Below are 23,351 nucleotides of genomic sequence, written 5' to 3' on the forward strand. Positions count from 1 at the left end.
CCCCCTTTCCCCCTTTCCCCCCCCCCCCCCGCTTGCAAGGCAGCAACACAGTCAGGTTAAAGGTTAATTATTAACCTCATCTGCGGATTAATTTTAAGTCTGTAATATTATATTTTAACTAGTAATTATGATGTATTTATGTATTCTTCTATTGATGTAAATCGCTCAGAGCCCTATGTATTCAGGGACTGGGCGAGTCATAAATCCAAGGTATGTATGTATGTATAAATAAATACTGATCCAGATCAGTTCCCGTCAGGTGTGACTTGGCACAGCTCTCACCTAAGAATCTCCACGATTTGTTCCTGTGATTTGCCTTCTTCGCTGAAAGAGACGTTTAATGCGCTCGGTGCCCCTTCCTTCACTAACGCCATCATCTTGCCACTCAGGCTTTCTAGCTGCTCATGCAGCAGTCGGTTTTGTTTCTCTAAGTCTTCACAGCGAGATGCAAGCTTGGAGGTTTCATCCTGTATAGAAAAGGAACAGGGTCACCCCTAGAACTTGACCCTGAAGAAAGGTTCCAGACCTCTATTAAAGCTTCAAAGGGGTCCACTGGGATCTGGCCAAAAGATGTACCTTTAACATCCTCTCTCGCTCCTCCCATGAGGCTTTGTTCTCTCGCAATGCAGATTCTGCTTTTTGGGCTGCTTCCTCCAGTTGTTGCTTTACGGCAGAATTCTTAGCCACATGATCTTTGGCGGCCTGTAGGGCTTCAACATCAGAAGCATGAAGCATCAGCTCCCGCTCATACTTGTTTTGAGCTTCTGCAGCTATCTTGGCCTGTAAGAAACCATCAGTAATCATCTCTTAACTGTTAAGAGACTCCATGGGTTGTATCCAACCATTTTCTGCTGGCGGGAAAGGAAGGAAGGGTCCCCTTGAACCCCCAGACAGGTGACACTGGGGATCAGGGCAAAAAGACTGTAGTTGGGAGACTGCAGTAAGGAGGGTAAACTGGGCAATACTGAAAGGAGTAGCCTGAGTCCAAATAGTAGCTTCATTTCTTCCTAGTGCTGTCTCTACAGTTATAGACTTCACCTCTTTGACGAGTACAGTGTCAAAGCATGGGGGAGGGGGGAACCTTTTCCATAACAGCATCTTGGCAATTCCGCTAAAATCTAAGTTTGTTTGGTTTTTTAGACAGAAGAAAGTTATGTGATTGTCATTTTTTTTTTGCAAGAGAATACAAAGGAAAAAATACATGCAAAAGTTTCCTAAGTAAACTGCACAGAGACCCCGTCTAATCCAATACCCAGCATCCACAGCACACATGGATCTCTCATGGGTATCAGTGACAAAGTAGTCAAAGAATATATTAAAAGAGCTGCCACAAAGTACCTTCCTAACAAGATTTCTGATAAATGTACATATGTTAAACCTCTCATTTTGATCCCCAGATACGTGATAAATTGATGCATAGTTTTTTTGAAACTAACCCCCCACCATAAAAATCTAAATTTAAATTCTCTAGCAAAGTGCAGAGACAATAACATATTTATCTAGCTGTGTTTTTTTTTAAAAGATCAGTTTGTTCACGATTAGATACCCAAACTTACTTGTTCTTGACAGTCTCGTTTGGCTTGCTGCTCATTAGCAAGAGCTGTGTTTGCTCTCTGAATCGATTCTTGAACTTCTGTTTTCAGACTGGAGAGGGTTTTCTTCAGCTCAGAAAGCTGCATCAGAAACATCACACATTGAGAGTTTGTGGGTACACGGGTGTTTTTTTGCTTTGTTTTTTAGACCATCAGGTTTCAAAATTAAGAGTTGGAAGGCACGCAACTTTTAATTTAGGAGAAAATGCATCTTAGATTAGACTTGGCGCAAAGCCCTGGCTTGCTGCATTTCAGTTCTTTCAGTCCACCAACAGTCTTAAAATATGCAGTTTTATAGCACAAGTTATGTTTTTCATTTCACTGAAACTGCAGCTGCCAGACACTGACAAGAGACTTCCGAAAATTCCATAAACTTTTATGATGCTAATGATTGGACTGCTTTGCCATGTGCAAACTGGAAGAGGTGAGGTTGCAAGTGATAAGCAAAATCACCAGTGCTACTGCAACGTAACATTTTTGTGTGAATCCTGCCTTTACAGCCTTTATTATTTGGATTAATAAACACAAGTTTCACAGACACTGCTTATAAATGTGGATAAAGAAAATAACCTGACATATTTGAGCAAAAACTAGCCTTATGATCTCCTGCATTTTCTCTGTCCTATTAACACAAATCACGAAATGCATCGAATACCTTCTTAATTTCAAGTGGTTCATGATTCAAGTTCTGCAAAATAATTATTTTGTGCATTGTAGGTACTGGACTACTAGACGCTGAATGGCAAGCATAAAATTCTAGAGGTCAGGAACCAAGGAGCCATGAAACTCCAGTTGTGTGCATGCACAAAGGGGCTCTGGGCAGGTGTTTTTCAAATATGCAGCTCCCCTTCATGCCACACAAGTTTTTGAAACTAAGCGACAAGCAAACTAAAGCTACAAGACTGCACAGGGATGTATTAGGCAAAGTCCCTGAATACAGTTGGAGCAAACTTTTCAATCCTGGACATGTAATTTTCCTAGCTACAGAATGCCAAAAATGAACAGATAAAGATGATGCCGTTATACCTGTAGCTCCAGGCTCTCGACAGCTTTCCGCTTCTCATCCTGAAGCTCTTGTTTTTCCTTTTCTGCCTCCATTAACTTCTTTTCTAGCTGGGACTGATACTCTGAAGAGTCCTTCAGGCGGGCTTCAACAGTTGCACGAACTTCCTCCGTCACCTACAAAACAAAACTCAGTTTTAAATGTAGGTAACAGAGTATTCACAAGAGACATGTTTCCTGGTTTTGTTCATTGTAGAAAGGGGGACTGAATTCTGAAAGTTAGGCCGAACGGTTCAACCTTTGTCATACTCGACCCCCCTAAATGTAGACAAATAAAACTAAAGTACTGTTTGGGCTCCCTTGGATGTAAATGAGAGGAGGACAAATTGGTAGCTTGTGAACTTTGCTTAGTCAAAAGAATAAAACCAGTCTTTGGGACAGTTTGGGGCCAACAGCGTGCCTGGCAGTTCACCCACTGGTCCTCGGTTGGGGAAACCGGCAGCTTGCACAGTTGCTTGTATTGTAATGATTACAAGTCCATGGGTTATTGCTGAATCAACAAGCTCAGTCTTAACTTACTTTGGAAGCCAGGGATCCCATGATCTGCAAACACAAGGATCACAGATTTTTCCCCACATTCTCTTCTGCTCAGCAGCCATTTCCAACCCCAGAAAAGTTTATTCCTGTGATTGTGGGACCTGTTTGTAGATTAACAGCCATGCTTTGTTTCTTCAACTGATGAAAGAGGCTGAAGAGGAGAATTTCACTCCCTCCCCACAGCCCAAAAGGCTATTAATTCACACAGGTCCTATGGCCCCCAAGAATAGACTTTTCTGGCATCAAAAACAGCTTTGGGGAGAGGGGAACATGAAAAAAGCCACAACCAACACTCCCTTCCGCAGACAAATTACTGCATCCCAACCATAATGCAGTTGAGTACCACTGACTTTATGTACAGAGCTAATTACTTAATGCCACTCGAATCTAACAATTCAACTATGCTGCAGGTCTCAACTGGAAAGCGCCCCTGGCACAATGCAGGGCTGCAGATACAGTAAAAATCAAAGTTATACTTAGACAGCATATTACCTCCTTTTCTTTGTTAAGTGATTCCTCGAGGCTCACCACCATTGCTCGGTACTGCTCCACGTTATTTGTGGCTGTCTTCAGCCTCTCTCTCAGATCATTAACCTGCTCCTCCGACTGTCTCAATCGACTTGTAAGATCATCCACGACCTCACTTGTACTAGGCTGGCCTAAGAGAGTTAAAAACCATCAAAACCAGAAGCCTTCACAGAATATGATGCTACTGTTGCTTCTTCTGATTCCATGCACCCATAAGCAGTTTTGTGATTCCTTGCCTCAAATAAAACAATCCACGTATTAATAACTTTCAAAGGAAAAGAAATGGCAGTGCCTCCAGAGGAGCTCAAGAATGCTATGGCAACGTGGCTCTGAATGCAACAGTTGTCCTGTCGTCTGTTACAAAAAAGGTGTTATGGTTTTTCCTGGCTCCTAGGAACTCCTAGTGTTTTCTGCCTGATTAATATTAAACCCAAGAAAGGACTGTACATGATGTTCAATTCTTTTAGCTAAGCTTATCAAAGGACACCCAACAGATGGACGTATGCTGGAGGAAAGTAACACAAAATTCATTAAAACTTACTGCATTGAAATGCATTTAAGATATCATCAGGCATACTGAATTTGAAGAAGCCAGTTCTGAACACAGGACTTGAATGCTGCCATTTATGTAATAAAACTGATTAATTTTATTTAAGGCTGGATCCTACAGTTCACTCCCGGAACAGAACTTTCTTCCCCTTCCACTGTAGCCCCCCCTTGCACCCCTAAGATTCAAGGGACACCTCCCAAGGGACATAATGCTGGGATTTGCCATGGGAGGGCGGATTTGGTGACTCCCTCCAGCAGTGTCCTTGTACATGCAGAAACAGACCATAGGATCCAGTCCTTAATTTTAGTTCTACCTTCACGCTCCTTCAAAGCTGACTTCTTCAAATTCAGTATACCCTATGATCCCCTAAAGTACATTTCAATACAGTAAAATTTAATGACTTTTGTACTATTTGATATTCTGTGTATCTCCTTCTAGAGAATAAAGGTTATATTTTAGGAAACACCACTACTTCGGTTGCCATCCTGCATTTGCCTATCCTGAGTCCAAGCTGATGAGGAGTGCCAGGCTCAAATTCGCAGGTGTTAATTTATGCCCTCTTACCTTGCCCAGGAGCTCGCTGTGATGACTGGGAAGCTAGCTGAGCCTCTGTATTGTGAAGCTGCTGTTTCAAGGTCGCAATCTCTTTTTGGGCATTCTTCAGCAGTTCTTTTGTGTTAACATGAAGATTCGTTTCTGTCTCAAGCTGTCTTTTGCCATCCAACAAATGGATCTGAAAGTGAATCATGCATGCCTTACTTCACAAGCCAGAGAGCCTCAAAGCAGAGCACACCAGAACCACGTGGGCGGCTTTGGAGTAGGACTCTCACTTGAAACCTTAAGCCACCTCTCTCAATAAAGTCATATTGGCCGCCTCTCTCAATAACTCACCTGAGCCACACAAGAGCACTTCCAAAATCTGCCCGTTTTGACTACCAACTCACATGCAACCCAAGGACACCAAATAAAAAGGACTGACATATCTCGCTGCCCGTCAGTGGCTGAAACCCAACCACTCCCTGTCTTTGGAATTATAAGACACAGCCCCAACCTTAGGAGCACCGTGCTGATAACAAGCACCGTTCGGAAGGCTCAATACTGGTGCAAAAGATATAAAAGAAAGCCAGTCTAGCCTGCAGTTCAGCTGATATGGAGCCCCATGTGCCAAGGATATTGTTTTATCCTGTTTTTATCTGTTTAAAGGTTGGCATTCTTGCCATCTTGTTAGCCGCCCTGAGCCTTTGGGGAGGGTGGGGTAAAAATGTAATAAATAAATAAATAAAAAGGTGTGGGTCTGCTTTTATTCCACCGAACCAGACAGGAAAGTTGAACTTCATACAGTAAGAATGCCTACAAGCCCTCCTGCTTCTGTTTCGGAATGCCAAATCCTTCTCCCGGCTATTCTAATCTTGCATACTCGAGATTCCTCTACTTGCCACTATTCTCGCAACAATGATGGAGCTGTTCCTGGTTTCTTCAACCCCAAGTGAATGTCTTTTCTGTCTCCCCACCCCATTGGGAGCCGCTCCTTTCTGCATCAAAGCTGCCCCCATGCTTCGACGAAGTAACTGCTTGCCATCAGCTTCCACATCCTGGCCCACACTAGAATGGATTCCCCTTTCCTTCCTCTTATCCAACCGAGTGGTGGGAGCATGTTAAGATTTCACTAACCCAACCAAAAATGAATCCAACCCCAGAAAGTGCAAATTTAAAAAACCAAAATCCAAAGCCTCTGCTCCAAGGTAATTAATCCCATAGACTGGCATGTTCCTTTTTTATGCCTACTACTCACATCTTGATTTTTAGACAGCGCATGCCTTTGCTCCATCTCGTTCTCCAGTTTTTTCTTCAGCTGGGCAATTTCACGCTCTGCTTTCTCTAGTTGGTTATTGAACCTTTGTTTCATTTCTGTGTCAGACCTTTCCAAGATCACCTAAAGAAAAAGACATTTTTATATGGCACATTCCTGGCACAAGATATGCTCAAAGTCATTGAGCTCCCACATATTGCGGCCAAATCTTATAGTAAACACAAGTATTACGGATACAGGGGAAATGAACTGGTTGCAGAACAATTACTGATTACTTAATTACTGATACCAAGAAGGAAAAAAGACCCTGGGGAAAGGGGAAGAGTTAACTGAACACACCTGAATAGACTGCAGGTTAGTGAGCAGCAGATTTTGTCCTCTCTTCTCTGCTGCCAAAGTTTCCTTTTGCTGAGTCAGACGAACCTCAGCCATTTTCAAGATGTCTTTTTCTTTTTTCAAATTTTCTGCTCTCACCTTGGGAAGATTACATTTGATTTTTCACTAGCTCAATATGGAGAAAATTCAGTATTGACATCTAAGTAAATTCAGTCTGAAATTTAAGGCCCAGATCACAAATGCTGGAAGAATGAGGTAACAAAGCCCTGACATGACATGGTAGAATGGATGGAAGCACTCGTCTGAGCCACTGCAGGTGGTGGATTCCAGCTTTGAACATTCCTTCTTATAAAACTTCCACACAAATAAAAACCTGTCAGGGGGAGATCAGTCCTATCCTTTGTTCAGTGTGCGGATCTATTATTTATGGGGAGCTGTTAACACAGAGGATGATCCTCCACTTGCAGTCTGAAGTGTCAGCCCATTCTACCACCTAATTCCCCGGCAAGTGTGAACCAGGTCTCAAGTCACACTCATTTTCGGTCAACTGAACTGATAGACAGAAATGACAGATTAGATTGTTTGGGCTTCGCTGTGCTCACATTTTCCTACAAACAAAAATGCATCATTGTCCAAATTTTTGAAGGGAAAAAAGACTGATTCTCCTCTCAATAATTTCATGTTACCTTTTACTTCCTTACAATTTTACTCTACTCCATGAAGCTCAGGGTGCCCTAACACTCCTCCCAATCTTAGGACTCAAACAGATGAGATGAAGATCATGGCTGCAGTTCATAAAATGCAAATTTCAGGGTCATGCCGCCTCAGTAGACTAGGAGCATCCCTCCTCCCTCTCGCACTTTCCTGCTAGGTGGAGAGGCTCTAATCCCTCAGTTCTCTCAGTATAGAGGCTCTATCAGGCAACACCTCCAGATTTCTCCCGTCAGTGCAGACAAAGCCAAGGAGGGGGAATGTGCCTTCATTCAGGCTGGGTCACAGCCAAAGCCTTTGAGAAGAGCCAGCAAATCTGAGGCTGTCTCACACCACACCTTGCCAGGGAGGGGGAAGGTGTCTCTATTCAGGCTGGTGTGCAGCCAAAGTTCTTCTGAGTCCTTCAGCTCTATCAAATCATGCTTTCAGGGGATATGGTGACGGAAAGAGCAGGCAGCTCTGTTGTGTGAACCCCTAGGCCCGGGGTGTCAAACTCATTTCTTATGAGGGCTGGATCTGACATAAATTGGACTCTGTTGGGCCGGGCCATGTGTATCATAAAATGTAATGCCAGGTAGCAGAGATGTAAACTTTATAAAGGACACAGAAAAACACAGTTAAAGATATTATAGCAGCTATTCCACTGCAGCCCCACTTTAGGGGCTAATATTTCTCTGCAAAACTGAAGTTCCTTGAGTTTGTTGAATTCTATTTTAACTGTGGTTAGTCCCAAACCTCCCCCCCCCCAAGAAATATAAATGGTCTGAGCCTAAGACCCAGGGGGAGAACATGAAACAGCAGAGCCTTACAAGCCTCTCTCCCCCCCCCCAATGTCTACTCAGAGTGGCAGTGGCTCTCCAGGGTCTCAGGGTTTTTTTTACAGGGTGGTTTGAGATAATAATTTTGGGTGTCCCCTTCAGCACTTGTTCTGCTATTATTCCACTGGAGTTCCACATTAGGAGGGAGGGTGTGTGTTAAAACTGATATTTCTCTGCAAAACTGGAGTCCCTTGAGTTTGCAGAACTCTACATTTTAACCCTGGCTGGTCACAAACCTTCCCCCTCCACATCCTGAAAACGTGCCTGCCTAAAATGGAAAGGTGGTGGGGGGGGGGGATTATGAGATTTTGCAGCCAGTTTTAAAATAAAAAAGCAACACAAGGATCACAGTAGAAGTACCCCGCCCCCCAAATCCTACCTGTGACGAGGACTACGGAGGCTTGGAGCAGTGGCTGGGAATTTGGCAGCCCTGCCCTCTGCTTCCTGCTCTCAGGCGGCCCTGCCTCGAGCTCTCTGCTCAGTGGCAGCCCTGCCCTCTGCTTCCTGCTCTCAGGCGGCCCTGCCCCGAGCTCTCTGCTCAGTGGCAGCCCCACCCTCTACTTCCTGCTCTCAGAGGTAGCCCCGCCCTTGGCTCTTCATACTCCCACACAACTCAAGCTGAGAATAGCGAGGATGGGCAGGGGAGGACACAGAGAAGAGCCTCCCACTCCCAGGCTGAATTAAAGGCCTGGGTGGGCTGGTTCCAGCCCACGGGCCACAGGGTTGACACCCCACCCCTAGGCAGTTAAGGCACAGAGAATGGCTGTTTAACAGCACCATTCTAAAGCAACAGTTGGCCCAATCCGGAGGAGAACCTTTTTGAGCCACAGTGACACAGTGGAAATCCAGAAACATTTCTTCTTTGAATGAAGTTTATTCTTCAATAGAATGAGTATTGATGACAAAAGGAAAACTTTTGAGAGAAAGAAGTCCCCTCAGCCTCAAGAATGAGGTGAAAGGGAAAAAAGAACAGCAGTGGAGATCCTCTCTCTGTGGCGACAAAAAGAGAACTGAGGGAGTAGCGTCCCTCTTCCTGATCATGTGAACATTTTGGCAGGAAAGCACCAGAGGGAGGAGGGGAGCTCCTAGTCTACTAGAAAGCTTTGGTAACCGTTTCTGCAGATGGCCTGCGCATACACAATCCCCAATGTGGGACTGCACAGGGGCCATGATGATGAACACTGAAATGTTATAAAATAACTTGTAGTAAGAAAAAGCATAGAACACTGTACTAATTACCTCAGCCATAGCTAACTTTTCATTGGCTCCTCTCAGGTCTTGAGTCATGGTATTGATTATCTGTTCCTGTTTCTGAGTTGTTGCTGTAAGCTTCTGGATCCTCTCATGCAGTGATGTTATCTCTCGACGATATCCCTCAACATTATCCTGCAGCATCTCATAACTTTACAGATAAAATTGAAAAAAAATTAAAGAGAACAATTCTAACATTATTTATTCTGAATATCGTTTTAGTGATACTTTAAACCGGAGAGTAAGTTGTTACTCTGTTAGTGTTCTTTGAGGGGGTGAACAAACATATGGACAAGGGGGATCCAATAGATAGGCATCCTCTCCATGCAGTTCAAGGGCCCCAAGACAGCGAATATAAACACATTTCAAACATTGACACAATTTAGAAATTTAAAAAGCGTTTAAAGATATTTCTCAGCTTCAAGTTCACAATGCAACTTACTACAGTTTATTTCAAATAGAAACCAATAAGACAGTGGAAGCTAGCAAATTATACTCACACATGAGGCTGCCTTATACTGAATCAGACCAATGGTCCATCAAGGTCAACTGTCTACTCAGACTGACAGCTGCTCTCCAGAGTCTCACCTTGAGAGCCAGTTTGGTGTAGTGGTTAAGTGCGCGGACTCTAATCTGGGAGAACTGGGTTTGATTCCCCACTCCTCCACTTGCACCTACTGATGTGACCTTGGGTCAGTCACAAGCTCTGGCACAGCTGTCCTTGAAAAAGAGCAGTTTGTGTCAGAGTTCTTTCAGCCCTACCCACCTCACAGGGTGTCTGTTGTGGGGAGGGGAAGGGAAAGGAGTTTGTAAGCCACTCTGAGACTCCAAGTGAAGGGCGGGGTATAAATCCAATCTCCTCCTCCTCCTCCTGATTCCCTTCAACTGGAGATGCCAAGGACTGAATCTGGGACCTTCTGCATGCCAAGCAGATGCTCTACCACTGAGCCACAACCCCTCCCCATAATCAATATATGAATATAAACCCACCATTTTACTACAACACCTAACCACATGGCACACAATGGGAGGAGGAGGAGCAGCACTAATAAATGCCTATGAGGCACTCCCATTTCCACACACAGATAGGAGAGGCCAGGCAGTCTTCTATCTGCACTGGTCATGCATATTGTCTTTGCCAGAATGTTACAAGAGGTCTGTATCACAAACTGTGGGTCATGGGCTGGGCATGAGCCGGGGGAAAAATGGAGGTTTGTGGTTTTCATGAACCATGAACTTCCACGAACTTCTCCACTGCATGAACCGGTTCGTGCTGTGGGAAGTTCATGGGGTTGCATCCCCACCCAGAAGTGAGCTCTGCAATGCCTTTGAAACTGACTTCTGGTTGGGGGTGTCACTTGAGCCACGGCCCCACCCGGAAATGAGCCCTGAAGGAATTTAAATGCCTTCGAAGCCTGCAGGAACCACGAACCTCCAGTAAAAAAAAGGAGGTTCGTGTGGCGGATCATGGGAGACACGTTCTCCCGAACTCCTGGTATGCAAACCACGAACCAGTGTGGTTCATGCATGAGCCGCAGTTCATTTATCTGTTCATGCTCATCCCTATGTGGGTCTCACAGTTCCATCAACACCAGAAAAACAGACCAGATTAATTGCATAGAAGCATTTTAGTAGTGCTCATAAATATTGCCATACCGCTTCGAAGCAAACTCAAGTTGCGTAGAGATCTTTGTATTCTGTGACCTCAAGTCCGTAACCTGTTCTTGGAGCTTCTCGTTTTGCTCATTCAGTAGTTTGTCATTCTCGGCCTTCTCTTTCTTGTAGGTCTCAAAAATTTCCTGCAACTGGAGAGTGTGTCAAATGTACATGAGCATGAATTACGGTCAATAAAGCCCTAAGCAGAAAGCATTCCTGTACAGAGGCCCCCGGAAAAAGACCATTAGGTACCTGTTTAAGGGCTGCCTTTGCCTCCACTGCTTCAGTTGATTCTGTCACCGGTACAACAGCTGGAGTTGACATGGCCTGAGGTGCACCTGACAGGCGCCTGGGAGTCGAGGTCAAAGATGCTTCTTCTGGCAAGAAGCCTGGTGCTAAACATTTTAAAAAGCAACATTTTTCAACCAATGGAGAAGAAATCAAATGTCTCATCTCAGTAACAAAGAACTTCTTGCAGTGACATTTTCAGGGGCTGCCCAAGTAGCCCCAAATTCTATGACCAAAGCACATACCCAGCAATTAAGTACATCATAAAAACTGGACACATTTTCATAAATGCATGTCTTTTCTGGTTCACTCATGTGCACAGTGACAGTTATTTAGAATTGTAGAACCTGCTACCAGTAACGTACTGTCAGTCTGACATTACAACTGAAGCGTTCCTACTCTAAATCTTGACCAGAGAACGATAAGGCAAAAATGAACAATATCAAATTGCTGATCAACTCCCAATTATCAATCTCCAGCTGTATTTCTCCTCTAAAAATGTGTTTTGTATGAGGGCTCAAAATGAGCTTGCTACCTAAACTAAGCTATTCTTTCCCCCTACATGTGGCCAACACAGACAGGCTTCTACAAAAACAATTTGCCTCTAGGCCATGCAGAAAAGGGGGCAGGGTGAACCCTACAACCTCCATTTCATTTTGCTGCCTGAAACTGGGCTTTGTTATTAGCATTTTAAAGAAGAAAATGTGTTCTTTAAAGGTCATATCCCCCCCCCCTTTAAAATGCTAATAGCAAGAGTTGGGGAGTTCCTCCCCCCTTCCCTCCAGCTCTCGACTGTTCTCTATTACACCACAGGATGAACAGGCATGCTTACAGAAACAGCGCTTTTACAGAAAAATTGGCCTCTTCTACCCAGTCTGCTTCTCACTGCATGTGACCAGTGCATCAAGAGCCTTTCACACAATTCAGTAGATTTTACTGATATAAGGCCCTACCTTGCAGTGGAATGGCAACCCCAGTGGTCTGTGCCAACAAGATGCGATACATGTCACGCTGGCGAACTATCGAGTCCACAAGCTGCATCTGGTGCTGCCGGGACTCACGCAACTTTTCTAGCTCATTGATAGCTTCACCAAGTTGACTTTGCAGCTCAGAAATCCTGTTGCGGACAGAAAACAGAATCTGAAGTTGATTACCAACTTTGATGGAAGAGGCACACATCCAGACACATTGGATATTTGTTACCAGAACAATTTGGAGAGCATGCGCAGTTACCATGAGAAATTACCCATGGCCTACTGTGTAAACTTTTAGCAATTGCCCATCACATGAGAAAGCAACACCTGGCTCTAAAGAAAATCTTTTTTCATATATTTGTTTCTGGATGTGTGTTGTTTTATAATAGTAATACGGACCATTGAGGAAGGCCCTAAGGGGCTGAAACGTGTATGGTCTACTGGTCATAAGATATACCCATCAATTGTATATGTAACACTATCAGCTCTGTGTGTAAAAAGTTTTAAGAGTCTGACATTTAGATCATTTCTTTTGACCTACTTTATTTTTTACTGAGTACACCATAATAAATATTTGTATTTTTGTAATAACTTATTTTGTTAGCTTGACCCTCATATACCACAGCCATATTTTGGGTTGAGTACCCCCCCCTTTTTTTTTCTTGGTTTTTGACAAACTATATGGGCCAAACGGACATAAGCTGAACTAGGAGATGACGCCTGAAAGCAATGGTGTGTGCGTGAGGATATGCTTTTATCCCCTATTGCATACAATGTTAACGGGACTTCAGGAGTGATATAGAACTGCTGGAAAATGTCTACCAACACCAAGAGTATTTTAGCAAATAAATGAGAAACCCCTTCATGTTATTAACCATGAGCAGGACTTTCCAGATTCCCTCCAATTTACTGAATTTTGGTGCAAACTAGATACATAGGGGCAATGAGGGAATCGGAATGAAAGTCTGTTAAGAGTAAAGCAAATGGCAAGAGGAACAAGGAGCCAGCACTGAGACAATAAAGGTTAATTAATGCTAATGCAAAATTCATTAACAACTTTTACTGCCTTGGCAAAAACCATAGCATTCATTTAAAAACTCAGTGTGGAGTGCCAAAATAGTCAGACATGTATACAGGAGAGAAAAATCATAGTTTATGGTTTGGATCCACCAGAGCACTTCTGTGGATAGAAGGGAGTTCCACTTGTGAAAGCGGTGGCACAGTGGGTATATCCCACTGTCTTAGCATCCGAACTGTGTTAGTTCGAGCCCCGCGCTGGTGTGAGCGGCCAGCCTGTTGTCCCCAGCTCATCGTCCACCCAGCGATTCGAAAGCTTCGGCGAGTAGATAAAATGGGAACCACTCCTTAGAGAGGGTGGGCACACCAATCTCCCTTGTGGGAGGGTGTTATTAGACGGTTGGGACTTCCTGGTTGAGGTCGGAAAAAGGCGAAAGAACTTCTCGGCTACAAAAATCCCTGCAGTGGATGTCTCCGGCCAGGCGGTGGCAGTGTGGCGATGTGACATACGGGTCCTGAAGCCTGGTTGACAAGCAGCCGTTCAGAAAATGACTGAGCCAAGCCAGAAGATGTTTCCACCGTGCAGTGACAGCATGTGCAATTAAAAATGAATATATGTTGTCCTCCCTATCCCCTTTGAACATTGTTAGTCCCCTGTCTAATGTGTAACTGTACATCGCTTTGAGCCCACTGGGGAAAGCGATTAATAAATTGAAAGTATTATTATTATTCTTTTTGCCACCTCTCTCCTTCTGCAACCCAAGTGTTTGGGAAGGAGGAAGAGAGACAGTTGCACTCCTACCCACAGAAACGCCTGGGTGCTCCAAGACAGAGAACTGTATCCTAGATGTTCTGCTGGTTAAAGCAGATCCTTCTTGGTCTTCCCCAGCAGCTCCCTGTGACCTCTGAACAGTACTGCAGACACAAAGCCATATTGGGGGCTGCAGTGAGAAGGTGAATTGGATGAGATCACCACTTTCCCCACTTTCACCAGCAGACCATCTGTAGGACACAAAGCCATTATGCTTTGGTCTTCAGATTATTATTTTTTTGGCACACTTTTACATTTCCCCCAGTCTAACAACATATTGCCAAGAGAAGCGTACTTAGATGAAGTTGTTTCTTGCTCCTCTTTCTCCTTAGCTTCACCCAGCTCCCGAAGAGCTACCAAGAGTCGCTGATTCTGCTGCTGGAGTTCCTCGATGTTTCGATAGGAGACCAAGTGTTGGGTTATCACTTCTGAAGAGCTGGTGATGTCGGCAGAACTCACTTCATCACGGATGACGTGATTGCCTCTAGCTTCTTCAAGTTCCATTAAAAGCACTCTTATCTTTTTAAAAATTAAACAGATTATTTCGGTCACTTCAGGAACTGGGGTGACATGAAGCTGCCTTATAGTGAATCTGACCACTTGGCCCATCAACGTCAGTATTGTCTACTCAGACTGGCAGGGGGCTCTCCGGGATCTTAAGTATAGTTTTTTCACATCACCTACTACCTGACCCTTTCTAACTGGAGATATTGGGAATTGAACCTGGGACTGCACGCCAAGCAGACACCTTAACACTGAGCCACAGCCCCTCCCTGGTTGTTCACATCACCTACTACTTGACTGACTGGAGACGCCAGGAATTGTACCTAGGACTTTGTGCATGCTAAGCAGATACTCTGCCACTGAGCCATAGACCTTTCCCCAAAATAACCAAACCCAAGCCCTTCATTAGTCTGAGACTGCAGCTTCTTTCTTATCACAGAAAGAATGTTCAAATTTCACTAAAGCACCAGGTTTTAGTGAAATTTGAACATTAAACAGAGCTTGTGCTTAATTGTGCTCAAATTATCTTTGATGCATCCCATTTTTTTGAAGGGAACATCCCAATTCTGTTTACACAGCTGAGCTACTTAGTGGAACACCTGAAATTTTCAGGAAGGAGAGACAAATTAGCTGTTTCTCAGTCCCAGAACTCAGTGTCAGAGCTCAAACTGGGGCGAAGGTTCAGAAGGCTAACAGTGCAATCCTAAACACAGTTGCACCCTTCTAAGTCCACAAAAAGTCAGAAAGATAGAACTCTATTTAGGACTGCACTGTAAGGCTGCAAAGCTAAATGCAGCCAGTTTGGTGGAAGAGAGTCCGGTTAAGTGCGCGGACTCTAATCTGGGAGAACCGGGTTTGATTCCCCACTCCTCCACTTGCCCCTGCTGATGTGACCTTGGGTCAGTCACAAGCTCTGGCACAGCTGTCCTTGAAAAAGAGCAGTTTGTGGCAGAGTTCTCTCAGCCCCACCCACCTCACAGGGTGTCTGTTGTGGGGAGGGGAAGGGAAAGGAGTTTGTAAGCCGCTCTGAGACTCCAAGTGAAGGGTGGGGTATAAATCCAATCTCTTCTTCTTCTTCTTCTTTAAATAAAAGTTAACTCCCACTGCTATCAGAGGTCTTTACTCCTCAGCAGACACTCTTGGGTTCTGCTGCAAACTGTCTTAAGAACTAACCTGCTGTGAAAGATCTTTGACCTGGATGTCGAGCCTCTGGTTCTCCCTTTCAAGCAAAGAAGCTTGTTTGTTTGCTTTATCAGCATCGTCTTGCAAACGTTGAATTTCCTGCAAACCAACAACATTCATGCAGTTCTTGAACTGGAAAAAGCGATAACAGATTTGATTCCAAGATGACGATACACAGCTATAGGCTAACATGACCGCTGTGCCTCCTTAATCACATTGGGCTGTACTCTATCAATACTACACTGACAAAAGAGAGGAGGAGGAGGAGCAAGCTTGCCTGACCCCCACCTCCAAACGGCAGCCCCTGACCTGCATTGCCTGTCCTCAGGTGTTGCCCAGCAATGCTAACCCTGAGCTGTGGCATGGGGGGCAGGCGGAGACCTCCTCCTGCCAGTGGAACGCTTACAGTATATATATTTATGATGGCTATTTTAGTCTGAATCCAAACTTTTATGAAGTTTTATACTGACCTTCATAGCTTGTTCAAGTTTAGCAGCAAGACTCGCCACTGCTTTTTGAGAACGTTCATATTCTTCGCGCTGACGCTTCAGAATGGGTGCTTTGGCTTCTACCTCCTGCACTATCTCATCCAGGTACTTGTTAATCCTCTTATTCTCTAACTTCTCCAGCAGCAGCTGATCTTGTGCTTCTATATAGGCATTGTAAAGCTGCATCAAAAAAAGAGAGCAAAAATAAACCTGTAGGCTCCCATTTCTCTACTAGCACGTTTTGTGGCTGCCTGTTCATCTAGCTTTCGGTGTCCAGCACAGGTATAATTACCATCTTCTAAATTACACATTTCTGAGAGAACTGACAGGGCCTGTGTAACTGCCCCCCCCCAAGTTAACTTCCCCATGAGGGTGCTTCATTCAAATGCAGCCACCAGATGTATGGGAGCACAACACTCAAGTGTTGTATCTGAATGGTGAGCTACAGCGTAATGTTAAAACAAATTTCCTCAAACTGAAGTCCTGTCATGTTTGCTTGGACTTACACCCCTGTAAGAGTGCAGAGGTTCATAGTTCTAAACACGTGCTTTGGCCAGCGTCCAGGCAGAATAAAGCAATGAAAGGGTGGAGACTTCCAGCAAAAATAAAATATTCCTTTGTGACAAGAGGGCAATTTACATAAGAATCCTTGCCATTCCTTTCCAATAATCCAAAACATCTAAATTCAACAGCTGTGTTATTGCAATTTCATGCCTGAATATATCCTCCTTTCTCCATAAAACAGTTCCTCAATTATGGCCATAAAGAACTAGCTTATGCAAAATGAAAACATAAAAAGTATAGCTAATCGAATTTTGTTCCGTGAGAAACCATTACAATGGCACCATCTTCATATACTTTACCCAGGTTATGAATACTGAAAGCCCAAGTCAAAAGCTACATTCATTCACATGAATGGATGCAAAAGAGTAATCTGGGGAGGTCATTCAGATATAAGTGCTCTCTCTATATATACTGCTGCCATACACTATATACAGAGTTTTGTTTTCATGGGACTTAAAGGTTCTTCTCTTTCCACCCCCAGCAATAACTGAAATGAGAAAATCATGGGAACGTAATCCAAAGTGATCTGTGAAGAGCATTCAATCTGTAGATAGTTCCACTTAGAGATGTGAAGGCCCGGAAAAAAACCAGAAAAATTCGGGGGGGGTTGTCTGTTTTTTCCCTGAAGCCTTTTTGTTTTTTTCTGAAAAATTGAAAAAAGAAAATAAAAAAAAATATGTATGGTATCAGATTGATCTAATTTCTGTGCACTGAGGACAAGCAAGTCCTAGGTTACAAACTGAACTCTCCAATGCAAGAACAAGATGCATTTCTTCCTTTAGGAGGTGCAATTGTCAGAAGAAAATAAAAAAGTTTCAGTTTTGTTTTTGCATGTGGATGGGTATTCTGTTTGTAATAATTGTTTGGATACACTATATTTTTAATATGCTAGTTGTGATAATTTCATGCCAAGTAAAAATGTCCATAGTCATATTTTATGTTCCTAAAGTAACAGAATGACTTTCAATCTAGAAAAGACAAAAGAAATGCTAATGTAGCATTTTTTTCAATTTTTCCGAAAATTTCTGTTTTTTCTGGAAAAAAACGGGTTTTTTTCTGACCTTCAAAATTTCCAGAAATTTTACATCTCCACTACAGCCAAACACACACAGAGATACACCAACTAACAAGTAGTACATTACCAGCTAGTTTAATTCCTACCTCCGTCAGTTTCATGCCAGGCTTTACCACCTTAGCTACTGCAGCAGCAGTGGGAGACATCGTTGCCAACTCCTCCTCTGAAAGGATGGCCCCTAGAGAAGAGACAGAGAGCAAGCCACAATCTTTAACATGATACTGCTTAAAAAAAAATATGACAAGCACTGCAGTGACCAGATCAAACTACAAAGGTTTCCAAATCCATACCAAATTGCCCACGTTTCTCTAAGGTCTATTCTAGGGGGGTACAGACCTTTACGCTTGGTGGCAGAAACCAAATCATTGGCATTGTCCAGCTCTCTCTCTAACTTGTTAATCTTTTCCTTCAGCTCTTTTTCTGTGGCAGCATTCAGCTGTTCGACCTCAGCCAGCCGATCCTGTGTCGCTTTGTTTGCTAATGGTCATAGGAAGAGGGGGGGGGGGGAAGTTGACAAGATTTTTAAGTTCCCAAAGACATCGTCAGAAAAAATGAATAACTTCTGCAATACAACACAGCAGACATTTCAGGGAACACCAAGGGAATGGTTGCTGTATCCATGAAAGCAATCTACAGTTTGAACCAACAGAGGGCCAGGAAGGACTCAAAGAGCTCTGAAAGATGACGACAAAATAGGGCTCCCAAGACCGTTTTGCTCTGCGGCGGGGGGCTCCCGGACGGCATCTTGAGCGGGAAAACAGAGTTTTCCCCTCAGATGGCTGTGGCCCCACCCCCAGCATGCCCGGTGCCATCACGTCCCCTCCGGCTGACGTGCACACCAAGGTGGGGTTGCCCCCGGGGCCTGATTCTGTGGCGGTGGAAATAGGGCCCCCAAAGCAGGGGTTTACCTGCCCCCCGGGGGGACTTGGCAGCCCTACGAGAAAATAGTTCACAAAACCCAAAAGAGCTTTGAACTTGAACTTCTCGAATAGCAGACTCCACCTGACCTCATGGCTTCCTCTGAAATGAGGCCATTTTTTAATTAAAAAATCCTTTATGTGGAATAGACATTATCTGATGAGATAACTGCTGTTTAATACCCCTCAGATTCTGCATTTGCTGCTGATTCATCAGGACACACGGAAGGCTCTACATTCCAAAACAGAATGTTCCTCACCTTCACCCGCCTCTTTCAGAAGCTTGTGCAGCTCATCTACAGCTTGAGTGAGTTCATTACTTTTTGTCTCCAAGTCATCAGCAGCCCCCTGTAGGCAACAAATTTTAATTAAGGCCATCACTTCAGCAGATATTTTATTCAGGCTCTGTCCAAAAAGCCCATAGGCTGTTGGACTTTACAGGTAAAATCTGTCCACCACATTAAAACAGAGTTTAGCACAGAAAACAAACAAGAGTCAGACCAAATGTTTTTATTCAATTGCTTTAAAACATTTATAACGAAAAGTCAAGATAGAAAACTAACCAAGAAGAGTCAGAACTTTAGCATTAGTTTACAAAGCTACTGGAATATACTTAAGGAGCTGCTGCAACCCTTCAGTTATTACTTGCAAGAATACTGATAGCTTGCAGAACGAATAGGGAAGGTAGACAGAGGCTCTTTGCCTTGCATATACTTTTGCAGAAGAACAAAAAATTGGTGATGGATGCTAGCATCCGGGCTTCACATAAGCACTGTCTCTGTTCCCAGGAAACCCCTGAAGATCTGCCATGAACCACCAAACGAAGTGGATTAAAGTGTGCTAATGAGAATGATGTACATTAAGACGGAACTGTTAGACAATAAGTATTTGCTACAAGTAAAAGGAAGGAAAGCAAAAAGCCCCAAAACACTGGGGAGCAGAGTCACTTGGTATCACTTAATCAAAAATGGGGTGTTTTTAAGCCTCAGGAAGTGGAGAGACAAGCAGGAGTTCATGCAGTACAATGAGGAGCTGAAAGGAGGTTTTCAATGTGCCAGAAAAAAACAAACCCACCTAGCAGAAGCCTCACCTACATTCCTGTGCTAGTTCCTTTTAACAACTCTGTTCAAAACCCCCCAAAACCAACAGAAGCAGTTATATACACAAAACCACACTGTGCAGCGTGATGTGCTCAACCAGACTTATCACAAGGTGCAATGTAGTTGCAGGTTTGTAAAGCTTATTCATTATTAATATACTGTTTCATATTATGTACACAGCTGCAGTGGATGATGCATCACAGATGGCAGAATAGTATGACTGCTCATTTAATGAATATTAGAGACCAAGAGGCATATTTTTCGGATTAGAATATTTGAGGGAACAATACAATAAAAGTATAGAAGATCAACTGTTGATGGTCTTACTAAAATCATACCTTATATAAATTAGATAACTTGATGTGGGCATTTAGCTCATTGTGGAATCTCTCTTCCATGCTAGCTTGCTGCTCCTTTGCCTGGCAAATAAAAAAATTAGTTAACATAAACTATTAGGAGGTTAAAAAAAAAAACCTTTAGGGACAATCACAGGAGGAGGAGGAGGAGGAGGAGGAGGAGGAAGAGATTGCATTTATACCTTGGCCCGTCACTTACCTGAAGGAGTCCCAGAGTGGCTTACAATCTCCTTTCCTTTCCCCTCCCCACAACCAGCACCCTGTGAGGTAGGTGGGGCTGAGAGAGCTCTATCGAGGACTGCTCATGAGAGAACAACTCTGAAAGACGAGTGACCGAAGGTCACACCAGCAGCTGCATGTGGAGAAGCGGGGACTCAAACCTGGTTCTCCCAGATTAGAGTCTGCACTCCTAACCATCACACCAAACTGGTGACAGAGGCTAAGATCCTTTCCTTTTTAGGGTTGAAGATGGTTTGGAGATTTCAAAACTGATGTCTATTTATTTCCACCATTATGTTTCCATATACTTCCCAGATATTGCAGTAACTGGATGGCGATGCTGTCAGTAAGATGTGATCGATTGATTTATTAAATTTACACCCCACCCTCCCCGTCATTTCTCTAAACATGTCTCCATGTGCCCAATTAAGATATCCAAAGGAATTCAGATCCAAGACCCTACTCCTGCTCATTAAAGTAAAGGCCACTCTAATTACCAGACTCAGGACTGCAGTACTATGCTGAGCTCTACAAGGTACAAGATACGAATGAGAAGCTAGGTCACATACACACACAGTGCTGTCACAGAACCCAAAGCACAGGAAGCTGTATTTACCTCCTTCAGCTTAGCTAAAAGGTCTTCCACGTGTTTCTGTAGATTTTCATTGGATTGCTTTAATCCACTGACTTGCTCCTCCAACCTGGAAACCTACGAAAATGAGGGACATAAGCAAGATGCCCATACCTGGATTTAGATTTGAAGCCACCTATGTAATAATTGACTGCTCTGTTACACATGAAATAATGCCAAATTTTGAACTGCAGAAGGGTAAGATTAAGGGTAAAAATGATCCATCCAAAAGAATTACCACCTAGCTACTACAGACACAAATTTAAATTCTAAATGAGCACGCAATACTGAAGAGCTTTTAAAAATTGAATAGTTAAGACAAATCCAGGAAATCCCATTTTTCTGTTCCTGCTTCACTCTCCCTTGGTCACTCTCTCACTGGCCTTTTCATCCCCCCTCCTTCTTGTCTTCCCTGTTCCCTTGCCTAACCACTCCCACTGCTTCCCATTTTTGACCTGTGCCATTCACTTGCAGTTGGACTGGCACATGCTCTGCTGCCTCTACTCCTCCTCGACACTTATACTATTACCCTCCATTAAAAAATATCCACTATAGTACAGCAATAAAATATACACTCTGAACACAGTATCCGCTATGCTTCTAGGTTATTCTCGCTGCTGTTTTAATTTTGTATTGAATTGCATTTTTTTTGATGCAGCTGCTTTGTGGCCCTACAAGTTGCAAAGAAACGTACAGACTGAAAACAAAATTAAAAAATAAGCCACTTGTGCACATTTTGATTAGTAACATGACTTCTCTTATAAACAGATACTCTCAGTATCTTACTAATATATAACAATGGACATTTGTTTTTCTACCCCTCTGGTTGTTTTTATCCATGGACCTATTCATGGAGTGATCTGGATTACGAGAGACGGAGAGCAAATCTCCCAGTACAGTAAATATTTCACCTGCTAACTTGACAAGAAGAGATACTGTCACCTTGATTAAATGTTTTTTTATGAACAGGCGCTTTGAGACATGAAAACTGATTTGCTGTTTTACCTCGTCTTTCTTGTTCTCTAAATTACATTTAAGTTCCAAAATTTCATTTCCTTTTTCCCGGGCAAGAGTCAGGAGTTCATCTGTTTTTGCCTTTAGTTCGGTATTCAGCCAAGTGTTCTGATCCTGCAGCAATTCCTTTTCTTGATCCCACCTTTGCTCACGGTACTAGAAGTAAAATCATAGATTATGTACAAGCAAACTTCATCTTCCACATGGAGTTATAAGAATGGCAGCCCCAGGGGCATTTATTCTAAGTCTTCTTTAACCATCTGCCCACTACTTACATGTTATAAACCATACTGTTTAAAATATGTTATAAGAAGACAACATCATAAGAGGAAATATTTAGTTAACTCTTCTGAGAGAATACTGATGGTTTAAAAAACAACAAACCAACAAACTGCAATTCTGTGCAGAGTTACTCCTGCCCAAGCCCACTGATATCAATTAGGCTAGACTGCAATAACTTTGCACAAGATAAAATACATAAGGGTAATGTCTTATCTTTACAGAGGAAACCAGTAGAGATCTGGCCAACATGCTTTTTCAGACTCACCTTTACAGAAAAGGCTGACGTCTCAAGGTCATCCAGCTTTAACTGTAGCTCTACCTTCGCGGTGTTTATTTCTGTAAGTTTCTCATTCAGACGTCTAACCTCCTCTGCAAAACATCAGAAAACCCAGACACTAACATAAATTACTTTGTGACAATTACTACTATAGACCAAATGTTTAATAAAGGGTTTTTTAATTTGATTTACTCCTGTAGACATTAAAACTGATTCATAGCAAGACCTAGCGAGTTGTAAAAGCATTATTTTCTGTAATATTTCAGGTGCTCATTGTTCTACTTGCAATTCCTATAAGAAGAGACTTAAGACTCCCCAGTGCATCAGCATAAAGAAACCAAATCATAACATTTCATAGGCATGATCCGATTCACTGGTACCTGTAACAAAAATCTTCTTGACTGCATTGCTTGGTGTTCAGGCCTCTTATGTGCCTCCTATTTATTCATTACAGTTATCTGAGCCCCTGGGAGCACTGCATTACCAAACAAATGTGGAAGCTTCTATAGCAAGAACACAAGGAAAACATGGCTTTGACAAAGTTCATCACAGTTCAATGTAGACCTTTCCAGCAGAACACAAGCTGGAAGGGAAGCCACTTTTCTTGCCCGAAACAAATGAGAAATGGGTTCACAACTGGCCAGCTCTTGTGGAGGGGAGCCATTTGAATGACCCAACACCTCCTTGCGTGGTGTACAAATGGCTTCCAAGATGTCAAAGATAAAAGTGGAACTTCCTTCAGCTGCCACCATCATAGGAGAAAAGCCATGTGCAGCATCAGCACTTCCATAGGAGTCTGAT

The 23,351-nt window shown here is 43.3% G+C and overlaps 1 protein-coding gene across 2 annotated transcripts in view; it reads right to left on the reverse strand.

The window, feature by feature from the left end:
• The window catches only part of TPR (translocated promoter region, nuclear basket protein), a 64,098-nt gene that overhangs the window by 31,436 nt on the left and 9,311 nt on the right, over positions 1–23,351 (reverse strand). For both annotated transcript variants that reach the window (XM_015415250.1, XM_015415249.1), the window contains exons 5-26: positions 22,539–22,642; positions 21,983–22,147; positions 20,963–21,055; positions 20,110–20,190; positions 18,932–19,019; positions 18,091–18,231; positions 17,841–17,932; positions 16,098–16,295; positions 15,619–15,726; positions 14,237–14,460; positions 12,093–12,256; positions 11,104–11,246; positions 10,852–11,000; positions 9,184–9,346; positions 6,419–6,553; positions 6,062–6,202; positions 4,834–5,002; positions 3,684–3,850; positions 2,619–2,771; positions 1,557–1,673; positions 577–780; positions 283–467 (exon numbers count right to left, since the gene is read on the reverse strand). In XM_015415250.1, coding sequence (XP_015270736.1) covers positions 283–467; positions 577–780; positions 1,557–1,673; positions 2,619–2,771; positions 3,684–3,850; positions 4,834–5,002; positions 6,062–6,202; positions 6,419–6,553; positions 9,184–9,346; positions 10,852–11,000; positions 11,104–11,246; positions 12,093–12,256; positions 14,237–14,460; positions 15,619–15,726; positions 16,098–16,295; positions 17,841–17,932; positions 18,091–18,231; positions 18,932–19,019; positions 20,110–20,190; positions 20,963–21,055; positions 21,983–22,147; positions 22,539–22,642 — 3,184 coding nt within the window. The remainder of the gene's footprint in view (positions 1–282; positions 468–576; positions 781–1,556; positions 1,674–2,618; positions 2,772–3,683; positions 3,851–4,833; positions 5,003–6,061; positions 6,203–6,418; positions 6,554–9,183; positions 9,347–10,851; positions 11,001–11,103; positions 11,247–12,092; positions 12,257–14,236; positions 14,461–15,618; positions 15,727–16,097; positions 16,296–17,840; positions 17,933–18,090; positions 18,232–18,931; positions 19,020–20,109; positions 20,191–20,962; positions 21,056–21,982; positions 22,148–22,538; positions 22,643–23,351) is intronic.

This window comes from Gekko japonicus, unplaced genomic scaffold (genome assembly GCF_001447785.1).
Source record: "Gekko japonicus isolate JY-2015 unplaced genomic scaffold, Gekko_japonicus_V1.1 scaffold269, whole genome shotgun sequence".
In the NCBI taxonomy this organism is placed as follows: domain Eukaryota; kingdom Metazoa; phylum Chordata; class Lepidosauria; order Squamata; family Gekkonidae; genus Gekko; species Gekko japonicus.